The 15,899-nt window shown below is 41.4% G+C and overlaps 1 protein-coding gene across 1 annotated transcript in view; it reads left to right on the top strand.

Annotated features, from left to right (window-relative positions):
* CDHR1 (cadherin related family member 1) overlaps positions 1-15,899 on the top strand; it is a 59,754-nt gene that overhangs the window by 21,477 nt on the left and 22,378 nt on the right. The window contains exons 10-14 of the mRNA XM_039546460.1: positions 1,356-1,434; positions 6,214-6,314; positions 8,191-8,394; positions 11,409-11,561; positions 14,360-14,524. Coding sequence (XP_039402394.1) covers positions 1,356-1,434; positions 6,214-6,314; positions 8,191-8,394; positions 11,409-11,561; positions 14,360-14,524 — 702 coding nt within the window. The remainder of the gene's footprint in view (positions 1-1,355; positions 1,435-6,213; positions 6,315-8,190; positions 8,395-11,408; positions 11,562-14,359; positions 14,525-15,899) is intronic.

Here is a 15,899-nt window from a genome sequence, read left to right as displayed (position 1 = left end):
TAAAACCTAGAGGGTGAACACTCCCAAAGTGTGACTTAGAAGCTTTTATCCAAATGTATGGCTTGTGCCCATCTCTGGTTCTTTTTTACCAGGCTCTGTCCACTTAACATGGTGGTCTGTTCCCTGAGAAGTAAAGAGCAACAGTACTTAAAACCATTGCAGAATAGAATTCACTGCCTCAGTTTGGGCTAATGTACTCAGCATTGCCATGAAATGCTCACATGGGTTTAGTAACCATTCCACAGGGGAGCAGAGCAGCATTGTCTGATTCCATAGTTGCTCATAAAAGGCTGTCAGAAAAAGCAGAAGAGCAGGTGGGAAAAGGACAAGGCAGCACAGTATTTTGGCAACAGAAAGGATTAACAGTTGTGAGCCAGAGTTACACTTTGCCACAACTGTGTGACCCACAAGCCAGAAAAGTTGCTTCTGCCTTTCCTGTGGATCCTTACATTTTGCTGACACTAAAATGATTGGCATGATCTTGGCTCAGGATGCTACAGTGGGGATGCTCCCATTCTCAAAGAATGGCACAGATGGCACTGAATATAATCATAATCATCATCACAAGGAAAACCTAAAATAGGCCTTGCAGCAAGGGCTAGTTGCAGCTGATTTCCTGAGCACAGGCTATCCCTTGTTCCAACTAATAATTAGGACATCCCCTAGGTCTCCTTCAGTCAATCCCTGAACTAACTTGGTCTTGGTCAGCTATATTGCCTGACCAGCTAGCCTAGCCCATAAGCCAGAAAACATTCCATCTTGGTAATGAATAGTCCCAGGCCAAGCGCTTGCAGTCCTGCGACATTCCCATCTCCTGTTCACCAAATTCAATGGCATGGACATCCCCCATTTTAATCGTCACTTGACTCACACACGAGCTGACCTGTCAGCATGCAGCATTTCACACTGAGAATTTACCTGACCTTCCGTATCAACTCCCAGTGCAGAACAGGAAAGCGTCTACAAGCAGTACAGGCCTCACAATGGCCTGGAACAACCAGTCCCTCTGCTGCAGCACATGGATGGGCAAGTGGGAGTTTTACTGGTAGAAGAGTAGAGGCAAAAGAGCCCCAGATCCCTTAATAGGGGGAAGATGCCTGCCCCAAAGGCTAATCCTGAGCACACTCAGGGCCTGTAGATCAACTAGTCAAATGGCCTGATACAAAGTCAGGCTGTGACTTATTTTCTGGCAGGAGCATGGGCCCCTGCTGTCGTCCTCATGCAGCCACAGCAAGAGCACCTATCACCTGGTTATAGGGGAGGAACTGGCTGGAGTGGATTTTATTAATATTCGCTAGCAATTTCATTGCTCTTTGCTCTCACTGCCTAAGCTGTAATTCCTCATTTCTCCTTAGGACTCTGAGGTACTAACAGTCGTTGCTCTTGACGGTGACCGAGGAAAGCCTAATAATATTCATTACTGTCTTGTGAATGGTGAGTAGACAGAGTTGGCGTGAAATCCTAAGGGATGTCAAAGCTAGACATGACATTAAATCAGAACGTAGCATGCTAGAGTCTAGTAAAGCTGAAGATACCTCTCATGAAATAGGGTCAGACACCTGAAACTATTCCTGGCTCTTGTCTAGCTGGGAGCAGCCCAGAGATTATTCACTGAGTTTTAGTGTTTGCTTCATGGAGCTACATTGCTCATCTTGGAATCATTTATTTTGCTTATTTATTGTTTAAGAACCAACATTGTGCCTGGCACTTTACTAGACATAAATGATCCCTGCGCTGAGGGACTTTCCCATCTAAACTGGTAGCCAGCAGAAGAACACACTGGGAGACCCATGCAACTTCAAGGCCAGCAGATTTTATTCATGTTTCCATGTACATTGTAGTGAGGTTTCACTAGCAGGAAGTGTGGGAGCAGAAAGGAGAGGAGGGAACCAATCATGGTTCTGGAGTGGGAAGAGATGGAGACTATTCCAGCCACTCAAAGCCCTGGAGGTGGGGGAATAGGTATGGGAGGAAGAACACTGCCTTACTTCCTCGCACCCCCATGCAAACACTGGCCACAATCAAGAGAGGCCCCTGTTCTACACCTTGAGTTTGTGCTGTCAAAATGCAAGGAAACCATACATGCTATTGTTAATTATTTATGAATAGTAATTATTATTACACTTTTTGTTGAAAATCACTTTTTTGTTTTAAAAAGGAAACCCTAAGCTTCAAAATATGCTGTTGTACAGAATGTACATAATGTCACACTCGGAGTTACCAGTTTCCCTATGGTAATTGGGCAATATCATGATGTATTGTTGCTTGAAACAACTATTGACTTCAGCTTCTTCTCAGTCAGGCTTTACTTTTCAGGCTTATGAATCTTAATGATTTACTGCCACATACGTCTGTATCATTCAGTGTGGTGTCTAATGAACTTTAATGAAGTTGCAGGTATTGCAGATATTCACAAAACAAGACATTATTGGACATTTTAAAATGAGCATTAAAGTCAAATTAGAGAGAAGAATGACTGGGCTTTCATGTAATCAGCCTTTATTTCTGAAGAGGCAACTCTTCCAGGTTTGAGTTTTTCTTTTCAGTTTGATTTCCTTGCAGCAACAATGGACCTGTCCATGAGTGCATGGGCTCTGCCACAAAACCCAATTCATGGCCAGATTTCCATACATGCTGCAGAGCAGGGAGAGAAATATCCGGCATAAGTCTCCCTTTCAGACTAATGAAGTATTTTCAGTCAAGCTCTTTTCCTGTGCCTTCATTTCCTACCTGCTTTCTTCATGCAGCAGGCTACCTTTATCAGAGGAGATGGGGCAAAGATGAGGCAGCAAGCACTCAAGTGATTATTATATTTCCAGAAGCTGCCTTCTGCTTCGCTCAGTGAATTAGCCATGTCAGAAAGGGAGCATAGTACAAATGGCGCAACTGATGCTCTGCCTAGACACATGGAAGAGTGGGTTTGCTGAAATCAGTACATAGCCCTACCAGCTCCATCAGCCAGATTCTGCCTGTGAGCCTCAGTGGGTGTTCAGGTCAGAATTTGACCCTATATCCACAGAAGGCCTTTTTACACAGTATCATCTTTTAAGAGGTTGAGTTTTTAAATGCCCAGCCATCTAAGGCCCCTAGATATATATGCTGCAGAAGGAATGACTGTTTTCTGGTTAGATTGTCAGACTTCTCACTTTAGCTGATATTAGCAAGAGAGGGTTTTGTTTTTGCAGAGGCATTATTAAGTATTTGCTAATTAAACTGAGAAGGCTCATTTTTATTTCTGTCTGCATATGAAATCAGTACATACAAAAGTGACTGGTAATTTTGAATATCCAACTTCAGACACCTTAATGGAAACTGAATTTCAGCACTTTGTGAAAATCACGCCTTTTTAAGGCATTGCAAGCACGGAACCCAAAATCAACGGTATCCAAAGCACTGTTGAAAAATGTGTCTGGTGAATCCCATTCCCATTTTATCCCTTCTTTCTAACACAGAAGTACTGTTTTGTTGAGTTTATTGTGCGTCTGGAGGATAGTGTTACATAGAAGGAGAAATGCTGTCGACCTTGCTCCGATCTCCACCCTGATGTAGAATCCCTTCTGTATATTGTGCATATCTCTCTGATCTTTCTTTTGCTAACTAACTATTTAGAACCCTTCTGTGCCTTTGAAAACAGATGGCACAGTTTTGGAAACTTTGAGAAATATTTAGCCCCAGGTGATATATTTTATGCATTTTCCTCTACACTTTTGCCTTTGGTTAAAGCAAAAGTCTATAGACACAAGACAGCATGAGCTTATTTGTGCCATGTAAAACATCAAAATATGTGTCAGTATTTGTAGAATAGACTGATTTGAGAAGTTTGTCCTGTCTGCTATTTTATATTTTATTAATATTGGCTACTGTCCAATGATTCCTGCACCAGCAACTGATGTTACTACAGTGTACACTATGATGAAACAGCTTCAGGGTAAGTTTTCCTCTCAGATCCAAAACTTGACCTATGGTGTGTATCATGAAGCAATCTACTGCAACACTCAGTTGATTAAATGGTGGAATTAACATGAATTTGATCATGACCACCTTCAGATGGGAAGCATGCATCATGCAGTGAATTTCAAGGGTGATACAAGCAGTCTGATGCAGGCAAGTGACATCCTTGTGGAAGCAAATCTGTGGTGTTTCAGTCGTCAGCCATGCTCTAAGAGTGAAAGTATATAACTGTGACATTAGAATTCACAAACTTATGAATAAGGCAATGAATGGTTTGAAATGGATGGCAGCTAGTGATTCCATGAACAATGATGTTCTCCCAGAAGATGAGAAGAGATGCTTCTTGGAGAAAGCTCCAAATGGATTGAAGCATTTGAAGATGTAGAGAAGGCACACAGAGGGCAGGTCCATACTCACCGCGCGGGTCGACGCGGTGAGTTCGACTTCTCGGAGTTCGAACTATCGCGTCTGATCTAGACGCGATAGTTCGAACTCCCGAAGCGCCGCGGTCGACTCCGGTACTCCACCACTGCAAACGGCGGTGGTGGAGTCGACGGGGGAGCCGCGGAGTTCGACCCCACCGCGTCTGGACGGGTGAGTAGTTCAAATTAGGGTACTTCGAATTCAGCTACGCTATTCCCGTAACTGAATTTGCATACCCTAATTCGAACCCCCTTTTTAGTGTGGACCAGGCCAGAGAAAACAATGGAAACACAGAATGCTCTGGCAGGCAGACATCATGAACAGCATCTAATCACCCTTCCAGCTCATGGATACTTATATTACCCAAGGAAAAAAATGTTCAGATACATTTCTCTTCTGGGAAAACTATTTAATAGATTTCTCCCAACTATTGATGGATTATATAGCAGCAAAAAGAGAAGAAAACCAGTCGATGTAGCTTGAGATATTGGTAAAGATTATTCCACTTGACTTTCAGTATGGTCATGTGAATTATGCTAAATAGGGTTGTGTAAATGTAGCAGAACATAGACTTCTTCAGGAAGAGAAGCCAGATATATATTATAACCTAATTGATAATGGAGGAGCAGTACACTAGACTGCCAGACTCTTTAGTGTTATATGGCATGAGCATCAAGCAATCACTCAACAAGCATTGTGGGAAGCATCAGCATCTCTGCACAAAAGATAAGGCTCTGAGCAAGTATTATCTGACGGCACATTTATGGTTTTTTGCAGTGTTGTTGTAGCTATGTTGTTCCCAGGGTACTAGAGAGACAAGGTGGGTGAGGTAATGTCTGTTATTGGACTAGCTTCTGTTGGTGAAAGAGAAAAGCTTTCGAGCTAGATGGAGTGCTCCAGAGTTTGATAAAGCCCAAGAGGTGTTTCATTAGACACTCAGGAGTTCATAGTGTTATGTAGGGATTACATAAGAGTACATTATTATACTTTGTAATTCACATGATATAGTCATACAAGACATTCTACAGCCCTCTTACCAAGAGTCATTGCTGTTATATAAATAGTTTACATATATCATCATTGTGTTCAGTGATTGTAAAAAGATAATTACATTTGTATCGTGGGTGCTTTAGACTTATGCTTCTGGGCAAGCAGATATCAGAAATATACGGTATGTTTTATTATTAGGGGGTAGAAAGTCTAATCTGCAAAACTTCACAACTCAATCCATTGCACAAATAATGACAAATATTTTGATGTATTACATGGTACAAATGAGCTCAGACTGCCGTGTTTTAATCAAAGGCAAAAAGAAAGTATGGGAAAATGCATAAAATATCACCTGGGGCAAAATATTTCCCAAACTTTCTAAAACAGTACTATTTTTGAGTACCTAGTTGCATTATCAATTGTATTTAGAAGCTTTCTGCCAATTTGGGTTAAAAATTAAATTGTTTCTATGAGTTATGGCCGTTTGTATGATTTTTTTGCTCAATAATATTTAAACATTACATGATACAGAAAAACTGCACCACTTCAAGCATCTACATTCACCCTGCTGATGACCACCAGGTATATGCCTAAAATGTGGTAGCAATGAAATTTTTACCTCCTTACTATCCAAAGTGAGTTCAGGCCGGTAAGTTACTACTCCTTGCAGAGGCTGCGCTAGGTGCCCTACCTCACAGTCCATTGTCACCTAGTGGCTAGACAGGAACTACAACTTCTTTTTTATACAAAACACTGTACATTTTACAGCTCATGTTTTTTTAGAACCCTTCTTTTTCAGGAAGTTGGAAACTGATCACCATAATCAAATGTCCCTCTCTCTTGTGACAGGAAGTGAAGGATCTTTTGAAATAAATAATACGACTGGAGCTATTTCTGTTATAAAAAACCCAAGTAAACTAAAGAAAGAAGTGTATGAACTAAAAATTCAGGTATGCTCCATAGTTTCCCTGTGCCTATGATCTACTAGCCATGAATGTCAATCTGTGTTAAAAACAGGTAACATGACCCAAGTCCTAAGTGCTACATGTTGTATTTGTATGTTCAAAGGTCAGATCATCACCTCATGTAAATCAGCATAATTTCCCATTGTTTGCCCAGATATTCAAAGTGCCCCCAATTTCCTCTTGGAAATAAAATCTAACAGTCACAAATTAATTCCCAGCTCTACAGTCTTCTTTCCCTTAGATGGTTGTCTGCTCACTCTCTATTTTCAATTTTTATTACTGAGTATGGAAATTAATGAATTATTAAATCCATATCTGCTGGAGTGGATTACTATTAAATCTATCATCATTGAGAGGGTTAGGATAAATGATGCTGAATAGTGGATCATAGCTATTAAATCCATATCCACTTGACTGGGTCTCTAACACAAAAGTTTGACACACACGTCCAAGGTTAGAATTGAAAAGAGAACAGAATTTTAAAGAGACGGGATATGAATGTGACATGCCGCCTAAATTTACACAGGATTCTAACGATCAACATTTTAATGGCACAGGGTCACATCATTAGGCCCTTATCAATTTTTCCTCACACAAACATGCATAGAAAGCAATGGCAATTTTCCTGAATAAGAACTAGATTATGTCTTTAGAAGGGCCTTGTGACTTAGCCCAAAGATAGATAAATAAATGCTGAACTATTTTATACTAAAAACAATAGTAAAGGGCCAGATTCTTAGCTTGTGTAAATTGGTGGGATGCTATTGACTTCAAGCTTAGAATCTGGCTCTACATGCTTGGAGATTTAAGACATAAAAACCTCTAGAGAAATTCATGTTAAAATCATGTTGCATCACACTGTACCATCCAGTCAATTGATGCAAGTGGAACAAAGGTTGAAATATTGGGCCATAATTGGTGTTGGTTTGAACACCCTTTGACTGAAATGGGTGTACACCAGGGATTAATATAACCAGTTAGGGTTTGATTCCTCAGTTACTGGTAAGCAATTTCTTACACAAAGCAGCAGCTAGAGTTTCCTCTGTAGTGGAAGAAACATCAGAGGCACAGTCAATGAGAGAGTATTGATTGGGTGAACCTCAACAAGTCTGGTGGTTCAGTTTGGTTGCCTGTCCATGGGGTCAGCAAAGCAGGGCTATAAATTTGAGAACAGTCTCTCCAGAAGGAAATTTCTAGTACTTTCTTCTTCCCATATGCCCACCAAAGACTCCAACAGCACAGTTCTTCTCACAGTGCTTCAGCACTCATGCCCTCTGCCAGAACCAAGAAGAGCATGGGTACCTGAAAAATAACCTGGAGGAAAAGTCCAAGTTTTTTGGAACTTCAGAGAGTTTTGGGTTCCTATTCACCTTGCACCTTCATTCTGGGCAAAAGTTCAGATCATTTCTTATTTTATGTCAATTAGATAATTCGTCCCTAGAGAGCAGTTTTCATTCTAGGACAGAGGTGGATTGTGGAGCTCTTTTCTGATGACTTGGTCTTGTGGCCAATGCAGGACCATTGGTTTTGTTAAGCTTTTGGATGTCTGGGCACAAATACGACTTTCTGCAAATTTGTAGCTCTTTAGAGTGAAATCCTGACCTCACTGAAAGTCAGTGCGATTTGACTTCAATAGAACCAAGATTCCACCCCTAAGCTTCAGACCAAGGTTTCTAACATGAATTTAAAGATATAGACAAATGTAAAAGCATCCAGCATACTCAACTCATGTACAAAATTACTCTTAATATCAATGTGATTTGTTCACACAGGGCCTCAGGGCCTGAAAAAAGAAACATTTTAATTGAACTGATAGTTCTCCACAAAGAAAGCACTACAGTTTTTCTTTTACCTATCACAGGCATCAGAAATAAGTCTAGATGGTGATGTGACGGCATATGCTTTTGCCACAGTGACTATAAGGGTCGTCGACCTCAACAACCACCCACCAACTTTCTATGGAGAAAATGGGCCCCAGAATCGGTTTGAATTGACAATGTATGAGCACCCACCCGAGGGTGAAATCCTGAGGGGCCTGAAAATTACTGTCAACGATTCAGATCAGGTGAGTTTGTGAAGAGTATCTATCTAGTCTGGCTTTTCTAAGGGTTTTCTGCAGCACCTTTCACTGTAATATCTGGGCACCTACATTTTGGGGAGGAGCAAGGATAGGTTATTAGTATTATAATACGATTGCCCATTAACAGTGCTGTGAATGCTTAAAAGAGAGGTACGGTCTATTGGCTTGAACCCCATGAGTTCTAATCCCAGCTCAGACACTGACTCCTGCTGGGCCTAAGGCCTTGTCTACACTATGTGGGAAAGTCGATCTAAGCTACGCAATTTGAATTACATTAGTAGCGTAACTCAAGTTGACATAGCTTAGACCTACTTACTGCGGGGTCCACACTATGCTATGTTGATGGGACTATGCTATGCTATGTCTCCCATCGACTCCACTTACTCTTCTCACTAGACCCGCTAAATTGACCACCGATATATCAATCGCCACTCGTCGATCCCCCCAGTAAGTGTATGCAAGTCCTTAGACATTTTAGGCCCTATTTAGAATCTCAAACTAGTTTTACCAGTAGTATAACTCCATTGAGTTCAGTGGAGTTGCACATGATTTACAATGACATGGGATCAGCATCAGACTCGTCACCCCTCTCACTTAGTTTCTCCATATGTAAAATGAGGATAATACATTCTTGCATAATTCCTAGAGGTAATAGGAGGACTACTTAGCATTTTACAACTTCAAAATGCTTTACAAATAGTAGCTTTATTACTGCTGTCTCCCACAGCCTTATGGAGACAGTACAGTCCTTGTCCCTTTCATTGCTTCTGTTAGTAAAACCTACAACGTATCATTCTTCTGGCCTTTATTCTTTAACATGAGTTGCAGTGCATGGTTTGATAAAGCTTATACCCCAAGAAGAGCATCCTATAGCCAGACAAGGAAGAAGAACAAAGACTCCATGAAGCCCACTTGGGACTTCACCCTGTAGTTCTAACTGACCTAAGAAGCACTTAGATACTATGGCAATAGTTGCTATAGGAAACCCTAAGATAGCTACTGTACCACTGGCCTCCATTTGAGTTAGCCTGAGGTTTAGGGAGTGACAACATCCCAGAACTGTATTCTGTGAACAGCAATGCTCTTATGTCACTGTACTCAGTATTGTGCTGTTACTGTTGTATTGCTATCAAATCCAATGGCTTCCCCCTGCTGCTCTGCAGCAAGCAGATAAACGACTACTTACGTATGAGTGCCGAGTCAGTCCTGTCATTGTCACTGCTGCTGCAGCAACAGAAGGAAGCAAACTGAAAAACTGTTATGCTGGCTTTTTCTCTACTTGGAGTTTAAAAAAAAAAGTCACGTAGGTTACAACCAGACTATAAAATATACAGAAAACATTTGTACCTATATTGAATATATTTCTGAACATGTTTACTGCTGCACAGTGTCACACAATGTTTTTTTTTCTTTTAAAGGCCTAAAGCCAAATTATTCCCCTTCTGCGCACACACACTCATTCAAGGCAAAATGTAAAGTAAACAATGTTTCTTACTTTACATACCGAGTCCTTGGCTCACTTTGCTTAGTGGTGGTGTGGGATGGAGCTGGAGGGTACAGTCTCTAATTTCTGCAAAGCCTGAGGAGTATGGAGTGGAAGCCCATCTGGAGTCCCATGCATAGAGGATCTTTGCCTGGATGGGAAGATAGCATTCCACATTGCCACTGCTCTTACTCATTCCATGCACATCAGTCACATCCAGCTGGTATTTGTATGTGTCACTCCACTCTCCACTGCAGGCAAAAAGGAGCCGGTGGGCTATCCTTTAATTGTGGGAGTTTGGATTCCAGTGCAACACAAGCCGCTGAGCTTGAACTTGAAAATATTCAGATTTGCTTCGGGGATTAACATTGGCTTTTTTCCCTTTGTGATGGGCAAGTTACTGAAGCAGTGACTGCCCAGGCTTAGTCCACCCATGTGTACATCAGCATGTGGGGGCTGTCCTGTTTCTACATCACCACTGCTAGAAGGTACTGCATCCTGGAGGGACATCAGCATCAGCCAATCAGAGATTGTGGCTGGTGGCGACAATTGGGAATCACAGCTGTTGAGAGATTGGTACCTGCTATTAGTTAATAAATCACATTCAGCTCATCTTGCCCCATCCTCTATAGGAATGCATAAATGTCTGCCAGATTAATGGCTAAAACGGCTATCTGTATGAACCTTCCTTCTTTTGCCATTCCCCTGCCATGTTCAGATAAAACTTGACAGAATTGTCCTGGTGTACAATAGCTTGATCCTTTATCACAGTGCATGGCAGAATGCCCTAGGTTGATGCCTTTTATGTATGGTTATTGTTCAGTGATTTCACTTATTTTCCACTGTTCCACCACTGGGTCACCCTTTACCTCCAGTCACCTGTTCTCTGCAGGTTAGAGGGAGCTTCCTAAACCAAAAACAATGAGACAAAGCAGTGCAGCACATAAAAAGCTTCATTGCTCTATATACACATACCTACAGCACTGACTAAGTCCTGTCCAGCAATGCATCAATCACACTGCAAAGCACAGGATGGATTCTCTGGAGACCCTTGCTTCTTTGGTTGTTATAAAATCCTGGTCAGGAAGATGGAAGGGATAAATCTTACTAGACTCTCCAATCTATGTGCTCCTGGTTCCTTGGAACACAACCAACTTAGGGGACACAAGCCTTGAAGCTTAGTCAAAGCCTCTTTCTCACATGAATTGCCCACCTAGCCACCCTAGTGCAGTGTTTTTCCATTGTAATTGGAGGAATAATTAATCTATTTTTTTAAAAAGCCACGTGTGCCCTGTGACCAGAGCTGCAGCGATTACTTTAGTAAGCCTCTTAGCACTCTCTTACCCAGGAGATGGAGAACAGAAGGTTCTAAGCAGTCAGACACACATTCTAATTATACACGTACTGAATAAAAACGGAGCCTGTGCCATGCAACAGTAAATGCAGCCTTGCTGCTGAAAGCAAAGCAACATCACTTTGTACTGCTTTTACTTTCATACCTATGCTTTGTTCCCAGGGGGCCAATGCTAAATTCAACCTCCGGCTAGTTGGACCCGGTGGCATTTTCCGAGTTGTTCCCCAAACCGTCCTGAATGAGGCTCAGGTTACCATAATAGTGGAGAACTCTGCTGCCATAGATTATGAGAAGTTCCAGTTGTTAACCTTTAAGGTATAGTATGTTCCTTGCCTGCTCCAATTAAAAGGTTCATATACGTGAGGGTTTTTGACTTCTGGTTTCAACTGGGGCTGTCTAACTGAATGCTAATGCTATTATAGCCCTGTAAATGAAGCTCACCAAGCCAAATTCTTCCCTCAGGTCATTGACTGCTGTGGTGTTTAATGAGTGTAACTGAGGACCATGGGCTATCTTTGGCCCAGTGAATGCAAGGAGTTCTAGCTGTTACATTTGTATAGAAATTTCATTTTGTGATGTTTCTGAAGCACTGTAGACTATGCACATCAGGGTGACTATTTTGCTTATGCCAATAAGCTCATTAGATGCAATCCTGTCCCCACAGATTTTAGTGAATCCAGGATTTCACCTACTCAGTCTTAGGCACATGGTCTTGCTTTACAGTATGTTATTGCTGGAACTGGTGGAAGACCCCAGCTGATGGGTAATTAGTTTTCTATTGTAGCTCGTTGCCTTCAGTGCCTTGTTACTCGTAAGATATTTTATCCAAGTTATAGTTTGGTACTAATGGGCTCTGCATGTTTTGTATACAAAGAGGCAGTTTCTGTAATGATTAGAGGGAGTAGTGTGGGAGTCAGATTTCCTGGGTTCTTTGCCCAGGATTTGCCATGTGACCTCAGCAAGTCACTTCACTGCTGTGTCTCAGTTCCACCATCTGTCATGTTTGTAAAGCACCTGGTGCTCCTTAGATTCAAGGTGCTCTAGAAATACAGCATATTATTATTGTATTCAGATGGAAGCTTCATGGCCAATTATAAAGCATTGCCCAAATCAGTTATAAGTAGTGCAGATTTATTCATGGTAAGTTACTAAAAGACTACTAAAGAAATTGCACAGCTCATGGATACGTTGAATTCTATATTGAACCAACCAGCTCATGAATATTGAAAGAATTCAGGTGAATGCTATTGCAATGAACACCAAAAGTAGTAATTACAAGTGAAGAGGATTTTTTTATTCCCTATGAGATCTCTCACTTTGTTTGGATAAAATGATTTGCACAAGAGTTTTAAAATGAACTGCACAGATTTTGCTGAAAATGCAAAGCCTGTTTCTAAATTCCCATTTGGGAAAGGAAGGTGGTGAGAAAATCAGATATCCAGGTTTGAAATGTGGCAATTTTTTTTCAAACAACTCACTAGCTGTCTTATAGACTTGACAAGTTCAAGCCACTTGCTACCCCCACTACCAGAGTGAGTTCTTTCAGTTAACATTTTAGACAAGATTTGGGCTGGTTTCTGTTCTAATGCCTATCCCCAACAGTTCATCAAAACTGTCATACCTTCCCTAATCAGTGATTAACTCCTTCCCTGCTAGTTTCTGTGCCCATTAGCATACCATAGAAATCAATGACACATTAGTCTGCCCTTAATGTATACAGCAGCATGCCAAGTCCATTCTCCAGGATGTGGGTGGAAAGCACGACACCCAGGGAGTGATCTAGAACTGTTTGACCAGAACACATTCTGAGGAATTGATAAAGACAATGGCTTAGTGGAGAGCTTCTGCCTTCCAGTTCTCAGAATGATTCACCCTTTGGGGCATTTGCTAGATTCTCCAGTTCTCCTGGATACCCAGTTAGCAGCACAGTGGCCAGAAACATCTTTTTTTTTTTCAAATGACCGGACAAATAAGCCCACTCCTCTAGGCCTGGAGCCCATTGTAACTCAGGCATTTGACACCTCCAAACTGGACTGTTACAATTTAAACTTACAGTGGGCTAATCTAGAAGGCCACTTAGCAGCTCAATCAGGTGCAGCATGCAGCTGCTTGCCTTTTCAGAAGGGCAGAATGATAACATATCACATTGACTAGTGCTCTGTCTAGCTGTCCTGGTGCAGTAGTTCATTTCAACATGGAATTCAAGGTGCTGGTCGCTATCTAATAAAGTCCTAATTGCTCAGGCCCGGTAGTCACAAAGGCTGTCTCTTCCCCTAAGCTTCACCAGGACATCTACACTCAGAAGGTATGATTCAGATAGGTTGAAGCTCAAGGGATTTGGGCTAGGAGTTCTTATTAGTGGAACCTCTGGAATTTGATCCTGCTTTAAATACATGACTCCCAGCCTGGCTGTATTTATGGCGAGATGTAAAATGCATTTCTTGTTCTAGGCTTTTCAATGACACCAGGTTCTGCAGGCCCTGATATTTTATCTAGTAGCTGCTGTCTCCCATCCTGAGTCCATCCAAGGAAGTTAAGTCACCTTCTGTGAATAGCTGCAGAACACTGGAGTGGTGCACATAATCTGATGAATTTAGCCTCTGCAAAATGTTCACCAGCAGATCGTGCTTCTGTCATTTTATTCCTCATTCAAGCTAATTCAGTGTATTTGAGACATTTTTAAAAATCTGGAACAGTTCTCTGCAGATATTTGATTTTCAATACGCACTCTCTGAGCTATGCTGGAACCTGTGATTAGTCAGACAGTCAGGCAAGCACTTCTACTGTAAATAATGACACATACAGATTTAAAATTTGGTTTCTGCACATTCTTGGAATTCCCTTCCCACAAAAATTCAGATGGATTGCTCAAACTTTCAAGGAAAGCAAACACAAAGTGGGCACGGACATAGCTGAAGTTTATTTTAAAATGTTTATCATTTTAAGAAATGAGTTTGATTTTTGCATGATTTGCCCAGTTACACAAAGCATGCTTTCTTTCTTGTGGTGTTGGTTTCCATTCTCACTGGGATAAAATGCACCTAGGCATAGTGATAGATGCCTCCCAAATACTTGTGATAATAATAGTAGAATTCACTATTTTATCTTCTTAGCTTCTTGCCATAGAGGTGAACACTCCTGAGAAATTTAGCTCAACAGCGGATATAGTGATACGTCTCTTGGACACCAATGACAACGTCCCAAAGTTCTCATCTGACTATTACATTGCCAGGATTCCAGAGAATTCCCCAGGCGGGTCCAACGTAGTGGCTGTAACAGTAAGCTTTATTCAGTCTTCCAGAGATGTATCTGATCTAACTATCTGTCTATGGAAACTGCCAAAGCATGTCAGTGGCTCTGTCCTCCTAATAACTTCTTATTCTTTATAAGCTCTATTCTACTCCCATGCTGAATTCAATGGGAGTTTTGTCATTGACCTCAACATGGGTCGGAGTCATTCCTGTGTTTGTTGGCTGCTCACCTGCTGAACATCTTTAAATCAATGAGTAAAACAAAACCTGCTCTTGCAGTCTCATAACTAAGTGCATTTGGAATCAAGGCCATGTGGACTCACAGCTATCACCATACCTAGAATAGCAGGTATATTAAGCTCTAATGTGTAGAGCCACTCAGTGTCTGATATTGTTATGTTAGCACACAATGCTCAGCAAGGTAGCTGTTGTTTCAGCAAAGCCTTTTCAGACAATGTGTCTGAAGTGCCATTTTTATTTTACTTTGTGTTTTTTTTAATCCACAAAAATGTCCCACACTCCAGCTGAAAGATTCAGTGGTAGCTGAGTGAGGCTGGCATTGTTGTAAGAAAGACTTGGATTTGATTGAGGTTGAACAAAAACAAAGGAAAATGGCTGCTAGTGAATTTCTAGTCCCATCTTCCATAGATTGCCAAGGTGACATGATTGCTACATGCATAATTATGCTGTTCACAAGCAAGACTATAAAAAAGCACCAGATTTGGAAAAGAATGACCCCAATGTAAGAACTGCTTTTGTGTGTTCAGAAATGGGAAGAATTTGTTTATACATTTACCAATATCTCACACTGCTAGAGGAAGAAAAGCAAAATGTCAGAGACCCTGTGAGCACTGAAGAAACATTTCCAGCCCAAAAGGAATGTTGTACATCTGTTTAATACAACCACTAGAGTCAGAGCTAGAACCCATAGATCAGTAAGTCACACAAAGCTGAGGCAGTCGACAGCCACGTGTAAATTTGGGAGTGATACAAGATCCCATAGGGCTGGGCACCAGAGGCGTAGATGCCTGAGGCAGGATGCTAAGGGAGCCCAAACTAGTCTGTTTGCCGCAGAGGCAGTGAAATGACACAAATGCTACTGATATATATGCTAACTGCATATCCTAGAGGTGAAAACACTAAACTCTATATAGGGAAGAACATCAAAGAAGAGGCTCACCATAGGACACACTGGCACCAAGGCAGCACAGCATAGAGATTATCATGTTCCTCACTGTAGTAGTCAGAAGAAGAACAGCGTCCAACACTGAGGTGGTCTGCAGAAAATGTTAAAAAAAAAAAATTAAGCAAGGGAGGGAGCCAGTTATATACTCAACAGCGCCCCTGCCTACATCACATATCTCTGCATGTAGAGGTAGATGGACAGACATACTGATGTAAC

The sequence above is a fragment of the Mauremys reevesii genome, linkage group 7 (assembly GCF_016161935.1).
Source record: "Mauremys reevesii isolate NIE-2019 linkage group 7, ASM1616193v1, whole genome shotgun sequence".
Taxonomy (NCBI): domain Eukaryota; kingdom Metazoa; phylum Chordata; order Testudines; family Geoemydidae; genus Mauremys; species Mauremys reevesii.
This window is presented reverse-complemented; position numbering and strand designations above follow the sequence as displayed.